At 47.7% G+C, this 15,686-nt stretch overlaps 2 protein-coding genes across 2 annotated transcripts; one reads left to right on the top strand and one right to left on the bottom strand.

The window, feature by feature from the left end:
• The first annotated feature begins 1,713 nt into the window (after window positions 1–1,713).
• On the top strand, window positions 1,714–6,607 carry LOC123093415 (ATPase 10, plasma membrane-type-like). Its single transcript, XM_044515380.1, has 18 exons — window positions 1,714–1,955; window positions 2,042–2,161; window positions 2,251–2,349; window positions 2,496–2,633; window positions 2,705–2,839; window positions 2,935–3,114; window positions 3,216–3,422; window positions 3,513–3,632; window positions 3,741–3,860; window positions 3,935–4,057; window positions 4,202–4,306; window positions 4,428–4,985; window positions 5,083–5,115; window positions 5,211–5,292; window positions 5,384–5,544; window positions 5,627–5,983; window positions 6,049–6,206; window positions 6,301–6,607. Exons 1-18 carry the CDS (start codon window positions 1,887–1,889, stop codon window positions 6,380–6,382), a joined length of 2,847 nt encoding a protein of 948 aa, XP_044371315.1. The 5' UTR covers window positions 1,714–1,886; the 3' UTR covers window positions 6,383–6,607.
• On the bottom strand, window positions 6,507–12,797 carry LOC123093414 (protein STRUBBELIG-RECEPTOR FAMILY 6). Its single transcript, XM_044515379.1, has 16 exons — window positions 12,255–12,797; window positions 11,090–11,222; window positions 10,932–11,003; window positions 10,765–10,839; window positions 10,606–10,677; window positions 10,446–10,517; window positions 10,225–10,296; window positions 10,073–10,138; window positions 9,932–9,997; window positions 9,572–9,858; window positions 9,198–9,484; window positions 8,478–8,749; window positions 7,888–8,023; window positions 7,455–7,585; window positions 7,195–7,351; window positions 6,507–7,096 (listed from the first exon to the last, which is right to left on the bottom strand). Exons 1-16 carry the CDS (start codon window positions 12,379–12,381, stop codon window positions 6,956–6,958), a joined length of 2,166 nt encoding a protein of 721 aa, XP_044371314.1. The 5' UTR covers window positions 12,382–12,797; the 3' UTR covers window positions 6,507–6,955.
• Between the last annotated feature and the right edge of the window lie 2,889 nt (window positions 12,798–15,686).

The raw sequence follows: 15,686 nt of genomic DNA, 5'->3' as shown, positions 1-15,686 counted from the left end.
TCCTTCTTCTTCTCATATTTCTCGGCATCCATTGCTTGTTGGTAGTCAATCTTGCCAACACCATCCTGCTAGTCAAACATCTTGCTAACATCATCAATCATTTTATGATACTCAGTGCAGAGATGATCATACTCCTTCAACTTGGCAACCTCATCCTCATATGCATGCTTGTCTTGAATCCTTCCAAGGTTTTGCTCATGGAACATTTCCCACAGCTTGATGAGGCAGTTCTTAAGTGCATCAGGCCAGACAGGATCAACCCACTGAACTACACCACAATTCACACCTCCCTGTAGTTTGATCAGACAACACATACTTTAGAAAATGCATAAATTCATTACTAACTTCACTTCAAAAAGGTATTGCTATACAAGGAGGAGATGTAACCATAAATAGTACAAAATTCAGTTAACTGAATCCACCTACACATTAACTGAATCCACCTACACATTAACTGAATCCACCCAGCATAACTGAATCCACTAGGCATAACTGAATCCAGCCAGCATAACTGAATCCGACCAAAGTACTCATCCAACCAGCATACTAAATTACTCAGCTGAACAGGGCATACATAGAACCTCCTCCCAGTGTTAGCACCTTCAAAAGCAACATACTTCCTAGGCTTCATCCGGTGCAGAGTGCACTTGGCAACTTCCTCCATGGGAGCACCACACCAGAGTGGCTCGAGGATGGTGTCAGGTGTGTCCTACATGTAGTACAAGGTAGATCAGAACCAATGCATCAACTAGTTCAACTTGAGTCAAACTTTGCCTTGCTCAAGGTCAGATCAAATTTACAAGGTGGATCAGATCAGACATCACAGTGCCATCCATACCCTAGATCAAAACTAACAGTTAACCAAACCAAACGAATCCATCCATACAAATATGCAGCTCATCAACCCTCATTCCCAAATCGATTCAACCCTAACCCTAACCCTAGATAATGACAGAGAGGAGGAGGATGAGGCTTACAAAGTACTCCATGTCCATCAGGTTGCCCCCCATGCTGTCGTCGTCGGAGCTCTCATCCCCATCATTCCAAGAAGGCATCCTGGCCGGCGACGAGGAACTGAGGTGGTCAACGACGATGGCGAGCTCGACCAGGGGAAACAGAGCGAGGGGGGAGAGTGAGAGTGAGTGAACGAGGGGGGAGACAGAGTGAGGGCGGGCCGGACCAGTATTTACCTGGTCAGGACGGCTCGCCCTAACGGCCGTCACCACACGTCGTGAGCCCTGTGGCCGACAAAACCCTGATGGGCGGGCCCCACATGTCATAACCCCAGTTAAAACTTAATCGTTCGGCCACTTGTTTTTTTTGGAACAGCCAGCCACTTTTGTGGTAGTTTTTTGGAAAATTAAAAAAAGTGGTAGTTTTTCGGAACGATGGCCCGTAATGTGGTAGTTTTTTGCTATTCACTCAGTTTGCTGGCTATCCTTGCTCTGAACCACCTGCGCGTCGTGTTTGGCGTGATTGTTTTCGGTGACACCTCCATCGCCCACGCAATTTAATGACCAAAACAACACTTACTCCTAGATGACATCGCCGTGTTTTGTCTGCTCGACCGGTTGGTTTGACGCGACCGTCGGCTGACTGCCGTGGGAGTTTGAACGGTGGTTGTGGCTGGCCGAGCCATGCTCCCAAATGGCGGGAAAAAGGGATAGCAGCCCACTTCGTCTCTCCCACTTTACTCCTCACCGACAAGAGCCACACACGGTAAACCTTCCCAACGCTAGCAGCCAGCTCCATTCCATCAGATTCTTCACCGGCGAGTCCCAAACTTCTTATCGTGACGAATGTGCAGATCTGCTCACGACTGATCCACTTCTGCTCCGCCGATCACCAACTGCAGATCTCGGCGCCGCCGCCTTCGGAGCTCAAGCATGGATGAAGACGGGCTGGGAAAACCTCTGCTTGGACTTGAGAGTCTCAGCACCCAAGACATTGATCTGGTAGTCTGGTACATTCAGTTAAAATATATACTGCACATTAACTTCATTCTGTGGAAATGTGATTGATGGCAATGGCGTGTCTGCAGGGGAATCTGGCCCTCGAAGAAGTTTTTGAGCAGCTGAGCACGTCTCGATGTGGTCTCTCCTCGGCGGATGCCGCGGAGCGGTTGCAGCTGTTCGGCGCAAACCGACTGGAGGAGAAGCGCGTAAATGCACCGCCTCTTGCTACTTGCTCACTGTTTTTCTTCCTGGGAGATTTTACATCCTCTGAGTTCCTCATTTTTGTTTCTGGCAGGAGAACAAGGTCCTCAAGTTCATCAGCTTCATGTGGAACCCTCTGTCCTGGGTGATGGAGGCAGCGGCCATCATGGCATTAGTCTTGGCAAATGGGGGTGTAAGTCAAGCACTGTGCTATGCTATGTTCTGTGGCCGGTTCAGTCAAGAAAACCTCTGCAGTTTCAGGGGAAAAAAGTACTCTGTGTTTTCAACAACAACAGAGAAGTGGTAGATTAATTTGATGTTCACCTTTTCTTTCTCCAGAGTCAGGGTCCTGACTGGGAGGACTTCGTGGGAATCGTCTGCCTTCTCATCATCAACTCGACAATCAGCTTCATCGAGGAGAACAATGCCGGCAATGCCGCGGCTTCGCTCATGGCCCGCTTGGCGCCTAGAACAAAGGTTGGTAGGAGCTTGATGCATGCCTTCATTTACTCTGATCTTGGTGTGTTCATGCATGGGCGTGGCTGCAGGTTCTTAGAGATGGGCAATGGCAAGAGCTGGATGCCTCTGTACTGGTACCGGGGGACATCATCAGCATCAGGCTTGGTGACATTGTCCCTGCCGATGCGCGGCTACTCGAGGGGGATCCTCTCAAAATTGATCAGGCAATTATTTACTGCATATGCCATTTACAAGAAAGATATTGGATTATTCTGTCAAAACGATGTGACCTCTTTCTTTCTTATTAACAATCTTGCAGTCAGCTCTCACTGGAGAATCACTTCCTGTAACTAAAAGGACCGGTGACCTAGTGTTCACTGGTTCAACTTGCAAGCATGGTGAGATTGAAGCTGTCGTCATCGCCACCGGGATCCGCTCATTCTTCGGGAAGGCGGCCCATTTGGTGGACACCACAGAGGTTGTAGGCCATTTCCAGAAGGTGAGTCATCATCACTGCAGAATGTGATTAGATGTGTTAAGCATTAGTTGCAGACAAGTGTCTGTGGTGTGAGAGCTGAATTTTCCTACTGGAAATTTCAGGTTCTTACCTGCATAGGCAACTTCTGTATCTGCTCAATTGCGGTGGGGGTGATCGTTGAGGTTATCGTCATGTTCACGGTCCAGCACCGGTCATACCGGGAGGGGATCAACAATGTGCTTGTTCTTCTGATAGGAGGGATACCGATCGCGATGCCAACGGTTTTGTCGGTCACGCTCGCAATAGGTTCTCATCGCCTATCTCAGCAGGTGTGTCTGGATATTGCCGTCACCTTTCTTCAGTTAACAAACAAACGATTTATACTTATAATATCACTGAATTTGTTCTGAACTTTGCAGGGTGCCATCACCAAAAGAATGACGGCCATTGAGGAAATGGCCGGAATGGATGTTCTCTGCTGCGACAAAACCGGAACCCTCACTCTCAACCATCTTACCGTTGACAAAGACCTAATCGAGGTACTTTCTTACCTTAAAAGAAAGAGTATATTCATCCTGAAAATTCTGAGATATATTTGTCAGCAGTGTAAGACTTGGCATGCACGCTGATCCATCCTTGTGGTACAGGTTTTCAGCGGAGGAATGGACAGGGACATGATAATCCTGTTGGCTGCAAGAGCATCAAGAGTGGATAACCAAGATGCAATCGACATGGCCATCATAAATATGCTCTCTGATCCCAAAGAGGTTTCTGAATCTCTTCGCTTGCTTTGGGCCTGCACATTAATAATGGTTCACCAATGTTACCTGTTCTTTCTCAGGCGCGCGCAAACATCACCGAGGTTCACTTTCTCCCGTTCAATCCGGTCGACAAGCGGACGGCCATAACATACATTGATTCTGGCGGCAATTGGTTCCGGGTCAGCAAAGGTGCTCCTGAGCAGGTTCTCCCTCTCCCTTATCGAAGAAGTTCATCACTGCATTTCATCAGTGCTGATGACTGTCATCTAACAGCATGGAACTTGATAATTTACAGTGTTTATCCATGACTCAGAACATCTGATCTGATTTTGGTCATCTTATTATAGATCCTCAACCTGTGCTACAACAAGGACGACATCGCCGAGAAGGCGCAGCGGGTCGTCGACAGCTTCGCCGAGAGGGGCCTCCGTTCACTAGCAGTTGCTTACCAGGTAAAACTCCTAGTAACACACATTCTGAATTCTGAAGACTAGTTCAGTTGCTGGTGAATGTACACTGCTGGGTTCTGAATCCTGAAGCGCTCCGCCGGATCGCCTTGATGCCTGAGATCAGGAGGTCCCGGAGAGATCGAGGGACGGCGACGGCGGGCCGTGGGTGTTCTGCGGCGTGCTGCCGCTGTTCGACCCGCCGCGGCACGACAGCGCCGACACCATCCGCAGGGCCCTGGACCTGGGCGTGTGCGTGAAGATGATCACCGGCGACCACCTGGCGATCGCCAAGGAGACCGGCCGGCGGCTCGGGACGGGGACCAACATGCACCATTCGGCGGCGCTGTTCGGCCGCCGCGGCGGCGATGGTGGCGACGAGGGGGCGGCGATGCCGGTGGAGGAGCTGGTGGAGAGCGCGGACGGGTTCGCGGGCGTGTTCCCGGAGCACAAGCACGAGATCGTGCGGCTCCTGCAGGCCAAGGGGCACGTGTGCGGGATGACGGGCGACGGCGTGAACGACGCGCCGGCGCTGAAGAAGGCGGACATCGGCATCGCGGTGTCGGACGCGACGGACGCCGCCCGGGCCGCCGCCGACATCGTGCTGACGGAGCCCGGCCTCGGCGTCATCGTCTGCGCCGTCCTCACCAGCCGCGCCATCTTCCAGCGCATGAAGAACTACACGGTGGGTCTCGAGTTCCCTCTACCACTACTGCTACACTGATGAACGCAACTCTGTTTCTGACCCAGAAGATCTGACGGTTTCTCCTGCTTGGCCGCAGATTTATGCCGTGTGCATCACCATACGAATCGTGGTAAGAATGCAGCAGCAAATCAACTAGCATGATTATTAATCCGGTAGTAGAAATTCCAGTGATCTTCCTTCCTGTATGAACTTGTGTGGTTGCAGGTTGGGTTTGTTCTTCTGGCGTCGATATGGGAGTACGACTTCCCGCCATTCATGGTGCTCATCATAGCCATACTCAACGACGGTAACTGACGTTGCATCTCTGAACTTACCATGTGAAGTTTCAACCATACCGTCGAAATGATACCGATCGCGCCGGCGTGTGCTCTGATCAGGGACGATCATGGCGATATCCAAGGACCGGGTGAAGCCGTCGCGGAGCCCGGACAGCTGGAAGCTCAACGAGATATTCGCCACCGGGGTCGTCATCGGCACCTACCTCGCGCTCGTCACGGTGCTCTTCTACTGGGCGCTCACCAGAACCACATTCTTCGAGGCTAGCACAGCAGAAACCCAACATCTACTGGACTGCAGTCTCACTCCAGCCTTCTGACGCTTTCTGATTTCTGAGACTGCAGTCTCACTTCGGGGTGCGGTCTCTGAAGGGCGACGCCGAGGAGGTGTCGTCGGCGGTGTACCTGCAGGTGAGCATCACCAGCCAGGCCCTGATATTCGTGACCCGCAGCCGGGGCCTCTCCTTCCTCGACCGGCCGGGGGCGCTGCTCGTCTGCGCCTTCGCCGCCGCGCAGCTGGTGGCGACCCTGGTGGCGGTGTACGCGGCCGTCGGCTTCGCGTCGATCAGCGGCGTCGGGTGGCGGTGGGCCGGCGTCATCTGGCTCTACAGCCTGGCGTCCTACCTCCCGCTCGACCTCATCAAGGTCGCCGTCCGCTACGCCCTCAGCGGCGACGCCTGGAGCCTGCTGTTCGACCGGAAGGTACGGCCGGCGCGCTTTGCTCTGCCTCCGTTCATGCCTTGCACCTGTCGATTCACTCTCTTCAGGCTGCGTTTGCAAGGAGGAGGAGAGACTACTACGGCGAGGAGGGCCGGCGGGGGGCGGCGCTGTCGGCGCGGCGGGCGCTCTCTGACCATCTCCTCAGCAGCCGGACGCCGCGCTCTGCCACCGCGGAGCAGGCGAGGCGGCGCGCCGAGATCACAAGGTTTTGCTCCGGTGGATAGTGCAATGTTACTGAAGCCTCATAGCACAGGTTACTGAAGAAATGTATGGTAACCTTTCTTTTGCTTCCTCGGCAGGCTGGGAGAAACGCACTCGCCAAGGGCGCACCTCCAGTCTGTGATGAAGCTCAAGCGCGCCCGGTCGGCTCACTCCGTTTGATGATCTGCTGCTTCAGGCTGAGAGGAAAGAGCTAATGTGTTGCAACTACTGAAACTTTGTTACTACTCCGGCTAATGGTTTTGGCCTGAACACATACATATTCCTACTAGTGTGTTACTAAAGATAAACAAGGGAGGGTGCATCATTAGCTTGCTGCACAGATTTGGTATGAACAGGTTCAGTAATAATATGACATGACTAATACCCAATGATGATCTGATGCTACTTGTTCTCAGCTCATTCAGGCAGCGCTGACACTGATGATGACAGTGATTTCTCTCCTGAAAATCACCAAACCTGATTCCATGGATATGTTTATATGGAGCATCTTGTAGATAAGTCCTAAGAGGATGACACCAAGATGCTGATTTGTGGACATGACACAGCCAAACACTAACACTTAGGTATAATAAATCAAGCGAAACCTGTGTGATATGTACTGACAGAACCGGACACCAATTCTGCTCTGTTCCTCCACTCTTCTCTCGGCCAGGCTAGGCGCTAGAAGAAATAAACAAATATAATCTCGGATGCGATATCAGGGGGTGATATATTAGAAGGGTTGTGCTCGCGTCATATGAAATCCTGGTCCTGGTCATCGCCTCGCCGGGAAGCGTCGCCGTCGAGCATCTTCTTCGTCATGTTGGCCCTCTGCACCAGCCGGACAAGCGCCTGCACCACCTCAGACATTGGTGGCCTGAATTCCGGCTCAGCCTGCAAAAATGGTTCCGAGGCTCGGGCGTTATTTACATACACATGCATGTCTGGCGTTGTATGACAAATTTGTGTGAGATGGTTGAGTGAAGTCCTACCTGGACACACAAGGCGAGCACGTCGGCGAATCGGGACAGGGACTTGGCAGGGTACAGACCCTTGAGCGCAGGATCCACCATCCTGTCCAGGGCATCGATGTCGTGGAGCTGGGGAGACGCCCACCGCACGAGTGACTGCTCTGACCTAGGCTTGGAGCTGCAATGCAAACAGTCACGCGGTCACTTCTCGTCGGATCATAAATTGCTAAATTTGTAAACATGCCCGAGCCAGAAACTGGTCATGGCTGATAAGAAGTTACCTGTCAAATGGTTTGCGTCCCGTCAAAAGCTCTAGCATGACAACCCCAAAGCTGTAGACATCGCTCTTCATAGTGTACTGGCCAGTCATGTCCACCTCTGGGGCAGTGCACCCGGCACTCTGTTCCGCAGTCTGCAGAGGTTTAATTGGTGGTGGCCGTTAGGCAATCATTATGCACCATAATGTGTAAAATGCTAAGCTAGAACTGTATATAGTTCATACATATCAAAATGATCTATAATACATACTCCCTCCGTCCCATAATGTAAGACGTTTTTTGACACTACACTAGTGTCAAAAAACGTCTCACATTATGAGACGGAGGGAGTAGCAAGTAGCTTAGCAAGCCAAGAGCTATTTGTTTACTGAGTTTTAAAAGCATGCAACTATGCAAGCAATCCTCTAAAATGGGTCTTGGAGTACAGTGAACAGACCTGGAACTCAGCATCAGGAATAAAGCTTGCAAGTCCAGCATCTGAAACGTGTGGGTTGTATTCTGAGTCGAGCAGAATGTTGGATGACTTGAAATTCTTATGGACGACAGACGGAGAACATACTTCATGAAGATACCTGCAAATTATATTTACAGTGGGAAATGGTAAGGTATCTACAAATGATATTTCGAAAGAAGCATACAATGCTATGATAGATTATGTAACGAACAAAAACTGAAGATTATTCTTCAAGCATTCAGTGAATACTACTCCCTCAGTTCCAAAATAAGTGTCAGTTTTACTTCAAACTAAAATCTTACACTAGGAAAACATGTAGAGAAGACATGCATCAAAAAGTCCACACATCATTTGCAACAAATACCTACAGCTCAGGGAGATTCCGGTAGCATGATATGGACAAGACAAGCATGTTAATTAGTTAATTGACTATCATTAACTAGAAGATGACAAAATAGTATTTTTCTATTCTGAAGCTAGCAATAGTTACTCAGTTTGTCCAGTTGGATCTGGACACACAAGACACAACATCGTACCAACCAGATCAACATATATAGTTCACTGCCACTTACTCCAGTGCTCGGGCAGAGCCTAGTGCGATCTTAATGCGGGAGTTCCAGCTAAGTGGCTTGCTGTATTCATCTGAAAGATGAAGTAGATCATGAAGTGATCCGTTCCTGTGGAAATCGTACACAAGCAAGTGTTGTCCATGTTCCATGCAATAGCCCACAAGCTCATTGAGATTCGGATGGTGCAGAATCGAAATGTTTGAGACCAGTTCAACAAAGTCTTCAGATGATTGGAATGGTATTACAGTACAATCTAGTTTCTTCACGGCCAAAACCTGAACAGAGTAAACAAGAACAGTGAGCGCCATATATTTAAATGGCTCGATCTTCTGTTCTTCACTATCTCGACACATTTAAAGAAGGCCAAAAATACAATATCAGGAGAAGTTATCATTAAGCGCCAAAAGAACATCCAAATTATGCAGGATGCTTCTATGATCCTTCATTCTTCTCCATAACAAGACTGATGTTAATACGTTATGCTTGGGAACACATAAATTCCATCATAGATCAGTGCAATTTCCACCCTTTCACTAATGTGAAGATCATGCATAGAGGAAATGTTACAGCAAGGACCTATTTCAGAAATGTTACCACACGACTACTTGAAACCGAGAACCGCAATCCAATAATAACCCCTCTTCCGAAGGCTTTAAGAATACAAGTAAAGAAAACATTCATGTGCTTTCAGAAATATACAGGACCAGCGATCAGATATAATACCTTTCCATCGTTGAACTGTGACCTGTAGACACGTCCAAAAGTACCCTCTCCAACAAGGTTGTCCATGCTGAAGCTATCTGTTGCTATTTGTAGATCTGCAACTGAATAAACAACTGCCTTTATAGGTTTTGTATTGTTTTTCCTTGCGACAGGTTTGCTTGAGAAGTCATCATCATCATCGAATGACTTGTTGCGTTCAATCTTGGCAGGTGGCTTCAGACCAACTGAAGCAGGGGAAGCCAACGAGTCCACATCTATTGTGGTTGACTCTTCATAAGGCTTCATGTCTGCAGCAAGCGTAGAAGCAATCAGTCACAAGATTAGCCAACTAGAAGAAACATCTCTCTAACATGATAAACGTCAAGCTAACTGACCTTTAACTTCGTTTGAAGGGAATGAAGTGAATGGCTGGTGCTGTTCAAAGTGCTCTTCCCTTTTAGATTTGCGCTTCCTTTTTATCACAAAAAATGCAATAATTGCTCCAACGACCAGCAAAGATATGACAATGCCCGCTACAGCTCCGCCACTTATTCCAGACTTTCCATCAGAAGATGATGAACCACTGTCTTTTTTAGCTGGGCTCTTCCGACGGTTTGAAGGTGGAGCTGTAAATGGCGGTGGCGGTGGAGCTGGTCCCGAAGTCCAAGAATTACCATCAGTCCTACACATAAGCGCCATATTAGTTTAGGATATACCTCTCTAACAATTGCACATTAGGTAATCAAGAGACTCACTGTAGACTATTTATCTTCTTAAGCTGACTAGGAATCCAACCAGTGAAGCGATTATTTGCAACATTCCTACAGGTAAGCAAGATATGAGATGATAATGCATATGTAAATAAATCATCGATAAATTTGATGTTGGTTACTTACAGATCAGAAAGGGGAAGATCAGCTAGGACATTGATAGAACCGGTCAACTGATTGTTCTGCAAATATCTGAGAAGTACCAAGACAGGGTTAGATACTTAGATGCATGGCACTCTAATAGTTATGTGGATAGAGAATGTGACTCTATTTCTTACAGAGTCTTAACACTTGACAGTGAACTTAAACCTTCTGGTAGGTCACCAGTAAGAGAATTAAAGGAGAGATCCCTGCATCACATTGCACATGAAAATAGTAAGAGAATCGAAACATCTAGAACATGAACAAGAGAGAGAGAGAGAGAGAGAGAGAGAGAGAGAGAGATTTTACAACACAAAGTTAAGACACGTCTGATAATTCACATAAAAAATGTACTCACACTGTTGTCAAGCTACCAAGGTTGGAAAATACGTCGGTCATTTTTCCTTGTAACTGGTTATGGTTAAGATTTCTGCATACACCAAAAAAACTTCACTTAGTCCTACTAGATGATACAAACTCCAAGGCAAACGATTACTTCTGGCTGCAAAGATACCCACAAATACTTAAGATTATTCATCGAGAAGATCGAGTAAGGTATCTGTCCACCAAACTGGTTTCCTGCGAGATTGCTGCAAAACAAGAATCCTTTAACAGCTAGAGACAACAACAGTTGAGAAAAAATAAATCAAGTGTGTGATTTAATCTGAGGAACTTACAGCCTTTCAAGCTTAGCTGTGGGGAGATTGTACTGTATCGCTTGTCCACCACCAAGGCTGTTTTGGCTCATATCACTGCATGAATTTGTGTTGTTTTGTTTAAGATGGTTATCAACTGGACTCTCACAGCAAACAAGGTTGAGCATAAGATAAGTTTGGGCGCTCACATCTCGACCAACGAACTCATGGTATTCATATTGTAGCCCAAATTCCCAGACAGCCCCAAGCTTGGCAGTTTGCTGCATCATCAAACAAAGGAAAATATGCTAAGAGGGAGCAAGAAACGAGCACGGTTTAGTAAATAAGTTTGTTTCATCAGACTCACATTGCTGTAACCGACGATCCTGAGCAAGTGATGCCCTGCCATGATTCGCCGCAGGGGTCACCGCCATTCACTTGCCAGCCTTTGAGCTGCCCCGGAGAATTCAAGCTAGTGAAGAGCGTGTTGAGGGCAGTAACTGCATGAATGACAGCGACGAATTACTACAGGCCGTGTCACTAAACAAGCCTCGGTTCATTTGCAGTCTGAAGCAGCAGGATATATATCTATGCACAGATTATGTTCAAACATCATGATGACTAAAAGGGGTAAACAGAACACAAACAAGAACTGGAAAGCTAATCTAGTGATGATGAGCAAACCAATCGGACCCACTACCGCGATTTCCATGATCCAGCTAAATGTAAAAATTACAGAGAAGGAAGCGTCACATCTAGAAGGTAGGTGGGAAGAAAACGACTTCAGTTTTTTAGAGGAAAATCTGAACCAAAATTATTTCTTCTGAAAGATCACAAAGCTTTCCCCATCCAATGCTATTCTGTTGTTCAGAATCCCTCCTTTATCCCCTACACAACTATGTCAAGATTCAAAGAGTAAGAGAAAGAATCACTTGCTCAAATTACTCATCAAAGCTATAAAAGAAATGTGCTAGCACACCACCTAATAATAGCTGGAGCGGGAGGGAAAAACACAAGCACCAAGCTAAAATCAGCCAGTCGCCTATTTTCACAACAAAAACTATCAAAAATAAAGGGGGAGGCGGGGTGATATAATGGACTATGCCTAATCTAAACTGCCGGATTCACGCATCATCTTGTTGGCACTGCAGGAGTGCAGGGGAGATCCAAATTCCAAATCTAGGCATTCTTGCGCAAATCCATCCAGCGCATCAAAAGCGAATAAGCAGAAACATGCGGGGAAAGTCGGAGCGGGAGAAACCAAGATTTGGCTATAAGAAAGCGGCCCAATCATGTCGCCCTTCCTCCGAAAGATAAAGACTGAAGGAATCTGCCCGTTCGCGGCTCCCACGAGCAAACCCCATCTGGCTGGCGGCGGAAGCACTTGAATAACACAGGGGAGGAAGAATGGAGACCCCATTGCAGCCTAAATCCTCGCCTTTTCCCCTTGCTAAAACCATCAACCAGAGCTGTACTACAAGACTAGGAAGCAGCCAAGAGAGGGGGGTTAGCACTAGGTTCTGATAACTCACGGTCAGTGGCGTCGGTGGTGGCGGCGACCAAGATTTGGTTGTGCGGCCAGACGCAGAAGCAGCAGCAGGCCAGGAGCAGCAGCGGCGCCGCGCCCGGCATTCCGCCGCCCCTCCTCCTCGTCCCCATCTCCCGCCCGCGCCCAATGCTCTCCCGGTCACCGCGCTCTCCCTCCTCCGTCTCCCCGAAAGGAAAATGCAGAGGGGATGGGGAAGCGCCTTGGATGCTGACCGAGAAAAAGCTCCGCTCTTTCTTTTTGGCTCCTCCAATCTCCAAGCAAGTCCGGCTGACTGATTGATTTGGTTTGGTTTATGCCGTGGGTGCCTCCCCCTTTTTCAACCCTCCGTGCGCCCGTGTTCTTGAACCGAGCGGCAGCGGAAAGCAGCACGGCAGCAGCTAGCACCGGACCAGGTGAGGTGAGGTGAGAGTGGGGCGGATGGACGGGCGGAGACGGGACGAGAACCCCGTTCACTCCCCGGGTCTCATGAGGTCACCGGGGGCATTTTGGGCAGCCAGAGAATCCGGGACGGGACAGCTTCTTCTTCTTCAGAATGGAAACAGCAGAGATTTGCTCGTAAATAATCACCGACTCGGCTGGGCTGGGCTGGGCTGGGCTGGGCTGGGCTGGAGAGCACGGCGCGGCGTTCCGGCCCGATCACCACCACGTGGCAGCTCACGGTGACAAGGGAGGAGGGTCAAGCAAGCCGCGTGTGTCCTGCTCGCGTTGCATTGCACGCCGAAAACGACTTTTGTTGGTTTAAACGGAATTATCAACGGTTGGTCACAGTTTCTTTTTCTTTTTTGAGAATCATCAATCGGTTGGTCACGGGTTGATATTGCGCGTAACGTCGTGGGCTGATCTCTCTTACGAGAGCCAATTATATTGTCAACCCCGTTGTTTAATCCGAACGAGGTTGTTGGTACTTTTTATGAGATTGCCGTAGAGATTAGAGAATACTTGCCTTGATAGAGATGACACCTAAGGAAAAAAATGATGTGACAGGTAACTAATGAGGAGAGAGACGAATTGAGTAACATCATAAATATCAAGACAAAATGAGTCTACAACCTAATAAGGCTGCCCATAGTAGTGGTATCATATATTTGTATATCATGCATATCATACTAGTATATGATACCATCTTCATAGTGCATATTATCATAGATTGGTATCATATACTCCCTCCGTTTCTAAATATTTGTCTTTTTAGAGATTTTAAATGGACTACCACATACGGATGTATATAGACATGGTTTAGAGTGTATTCACTCATTTTGTTTCGTATATAGTCACTTGTTGAAATCTCTAGAAAGACAAATATTTAGAAACGGAGGGAGTACCATCCTATATTGTCATGCATGATACCGGAGATGTTACCCCACTAGTGTTGCATGACACCACACAAATATTACTACCCACTATAGAGGTAATAACATGGACCAGTAACATATGCTCCCCACTATGTGTAGTCTAATAACGGCTAGTGATTCAGGAGGGTGGTAGAAAATACTACTATTGTAATCATCGCTTTTATGAGATGATCGAGCAAACAAAGCTGTATTTAGAAAAGAAAATTGTTGTTATTAACCAGTAGCTCGGTGTCGTCGAGCACAAACACAAAAAAGCTAAACTGTCATTGGCACCCCTTTGATTTGCGGGTTGCAAACACACAAGCATACTAAACTATGGTAAACACACGGTGATTGCAATGTAACTCTAATCGAATGCTACACGGTTGTGTTTGCACCATCATAGTTTGTTTAGCCGCAGCATAGGAAAGCAAGTGCTTCCAGCGAATTGTTAGGAAAAACTCCATGTAGAATTCAATTCTACAAAATCAGACAGCCGCCTAGGAAACATGAAATAGTTTGACGAATTCCAGTTTTCTTACGGAAAAAAACGTTTGGGTCAAGGACGCATATAATGTTTTGCAGTCAGATCTGACATGTTTTTTTTTTCATTACAGAGCAGAGTGACGGGGTATATAAACACAAATCATTAACGCATATGCTTGGTGATATAGTTTCAATCTTTGACATGTAGGTAAGTAGGTTTGGTGCTTGTGTTTTACAACCATCAGTCGTATAGTTCTTTCCAAGGAACCCAAGATATACATTTCTGTTGTCGATTTTCGCGGGGTTTAATGTGTGATCTGAAGATGCGTTCAAAATAATGTGTGACAACATATTGCCAATCCTTGTGATAGAAAAAATAGGGAGCTATAGATAGTTTTAAGGAATTTTTATAGCTTTGCAGTTAGTTGGTTCCCACACCATTTCTGTTAGGTCAAAACCCTTTGACCAACTACCTTTTTTAGTGTCTTTGGGTAGTTGTTTTCTTCAAAAAATGCCCTCGAGTAGCTGACAGTATTACCGACGCCACTTATAGGTGGGACCCAATGGTAAAAAAAATCTCTCAATCCTTTTCTCTTTCTAGGGGAGAAATCGCCCAATCATCCAGTACCACACATGGCACTAGAAAGAGTAGGGCCGGCAGAGGGCAAGAACGGTATTTCCCGTAACCATCCGCCAATCATCAAGCCATGTTATTAGAGCATCCACATTTGAACATCCGGGCGCATCCGCAGAAAGTGACCGGTCACATTTTATTTGTCTGTTTCCACAATCGGGTTTCTCATTAGCAAATCCTTAAATCCATATAATCACATGTAACTAAACTTAAATCAACACATCTCGATCCCATACATAACTTCCGGCTAATGCATGCCATCGAACCATCTAAAATTGGCATGCTCAACGACATTGTACATGTCATAAGACTACTAAATTTGACATGTTCTACATGTTAAAACTACGTACAAAGTTCATCTAAGGCTGTCCTTGCCTTGCCGTTGCCCTTGCCATCTTTGTCGCGGAAGTAGCGGTCGAAGACGCAATGGTTCGAGCCGGATCTGCTAAGTGTCGGAGTTGTCCGACCCGTCATTGCCTTCTTCCTCCTCTTTGGGGGGCAGGCCGGCCATGGCACGAACCGCCTGGTTTTGCTCCCTTGCTAGGGCGGGCACCGTCCTCCTTTTTCGTTTATCAACGATGTGGGCACGAAGGTTTCCTCGTCGAAGGCGGCATTCCAATCCGCCTCCACCATGTTGGAGAAGGCCAGAGATCGTCGAAATGAAGCTTGGAGCGGAGTGGCTAGGTTTTTGTTCTGGATGTGGATAGCAACAAATATATGCGGTGTCAGGGTGGACCAGCGTAGGCCTAATCCGACATGACGGACGCGTCCAGACGTGCCCGTGCCTTCTCATATCAGCTCCGGATATGAGGGGTACCAGTCAGCCCAAAAATATGGGGTTATAAAGGGTGCGGCTGGGTCATGATTTTCTGACTAGTCATTGATCGGACTGTCCGCCCGGATGTATAACGGGTGTTTGATGAGTCTGGCTATAGATGCTCAAGTTTTCTAATCAGTGGATGGA

The sequence above is a fragment of the Triticum aestivum genome, chromosome 4B (genome assembly GCF_018294505.1).
Source record: "Triticum aestivum cultivar Chinese Spring chromosome 4B, IWGSC CS RefSeq v2.1, whole genome shotgun sequence".
Lineage (NCBI taxonomy): Eukaryota > Viridiplantae > Streptophyta > Magnoliopsida > Poales > Poaceae > Triticum > Triticum aestivum.
This window is presented reverse-complemented; position numbering and strand designations above follow the sequence as displayed.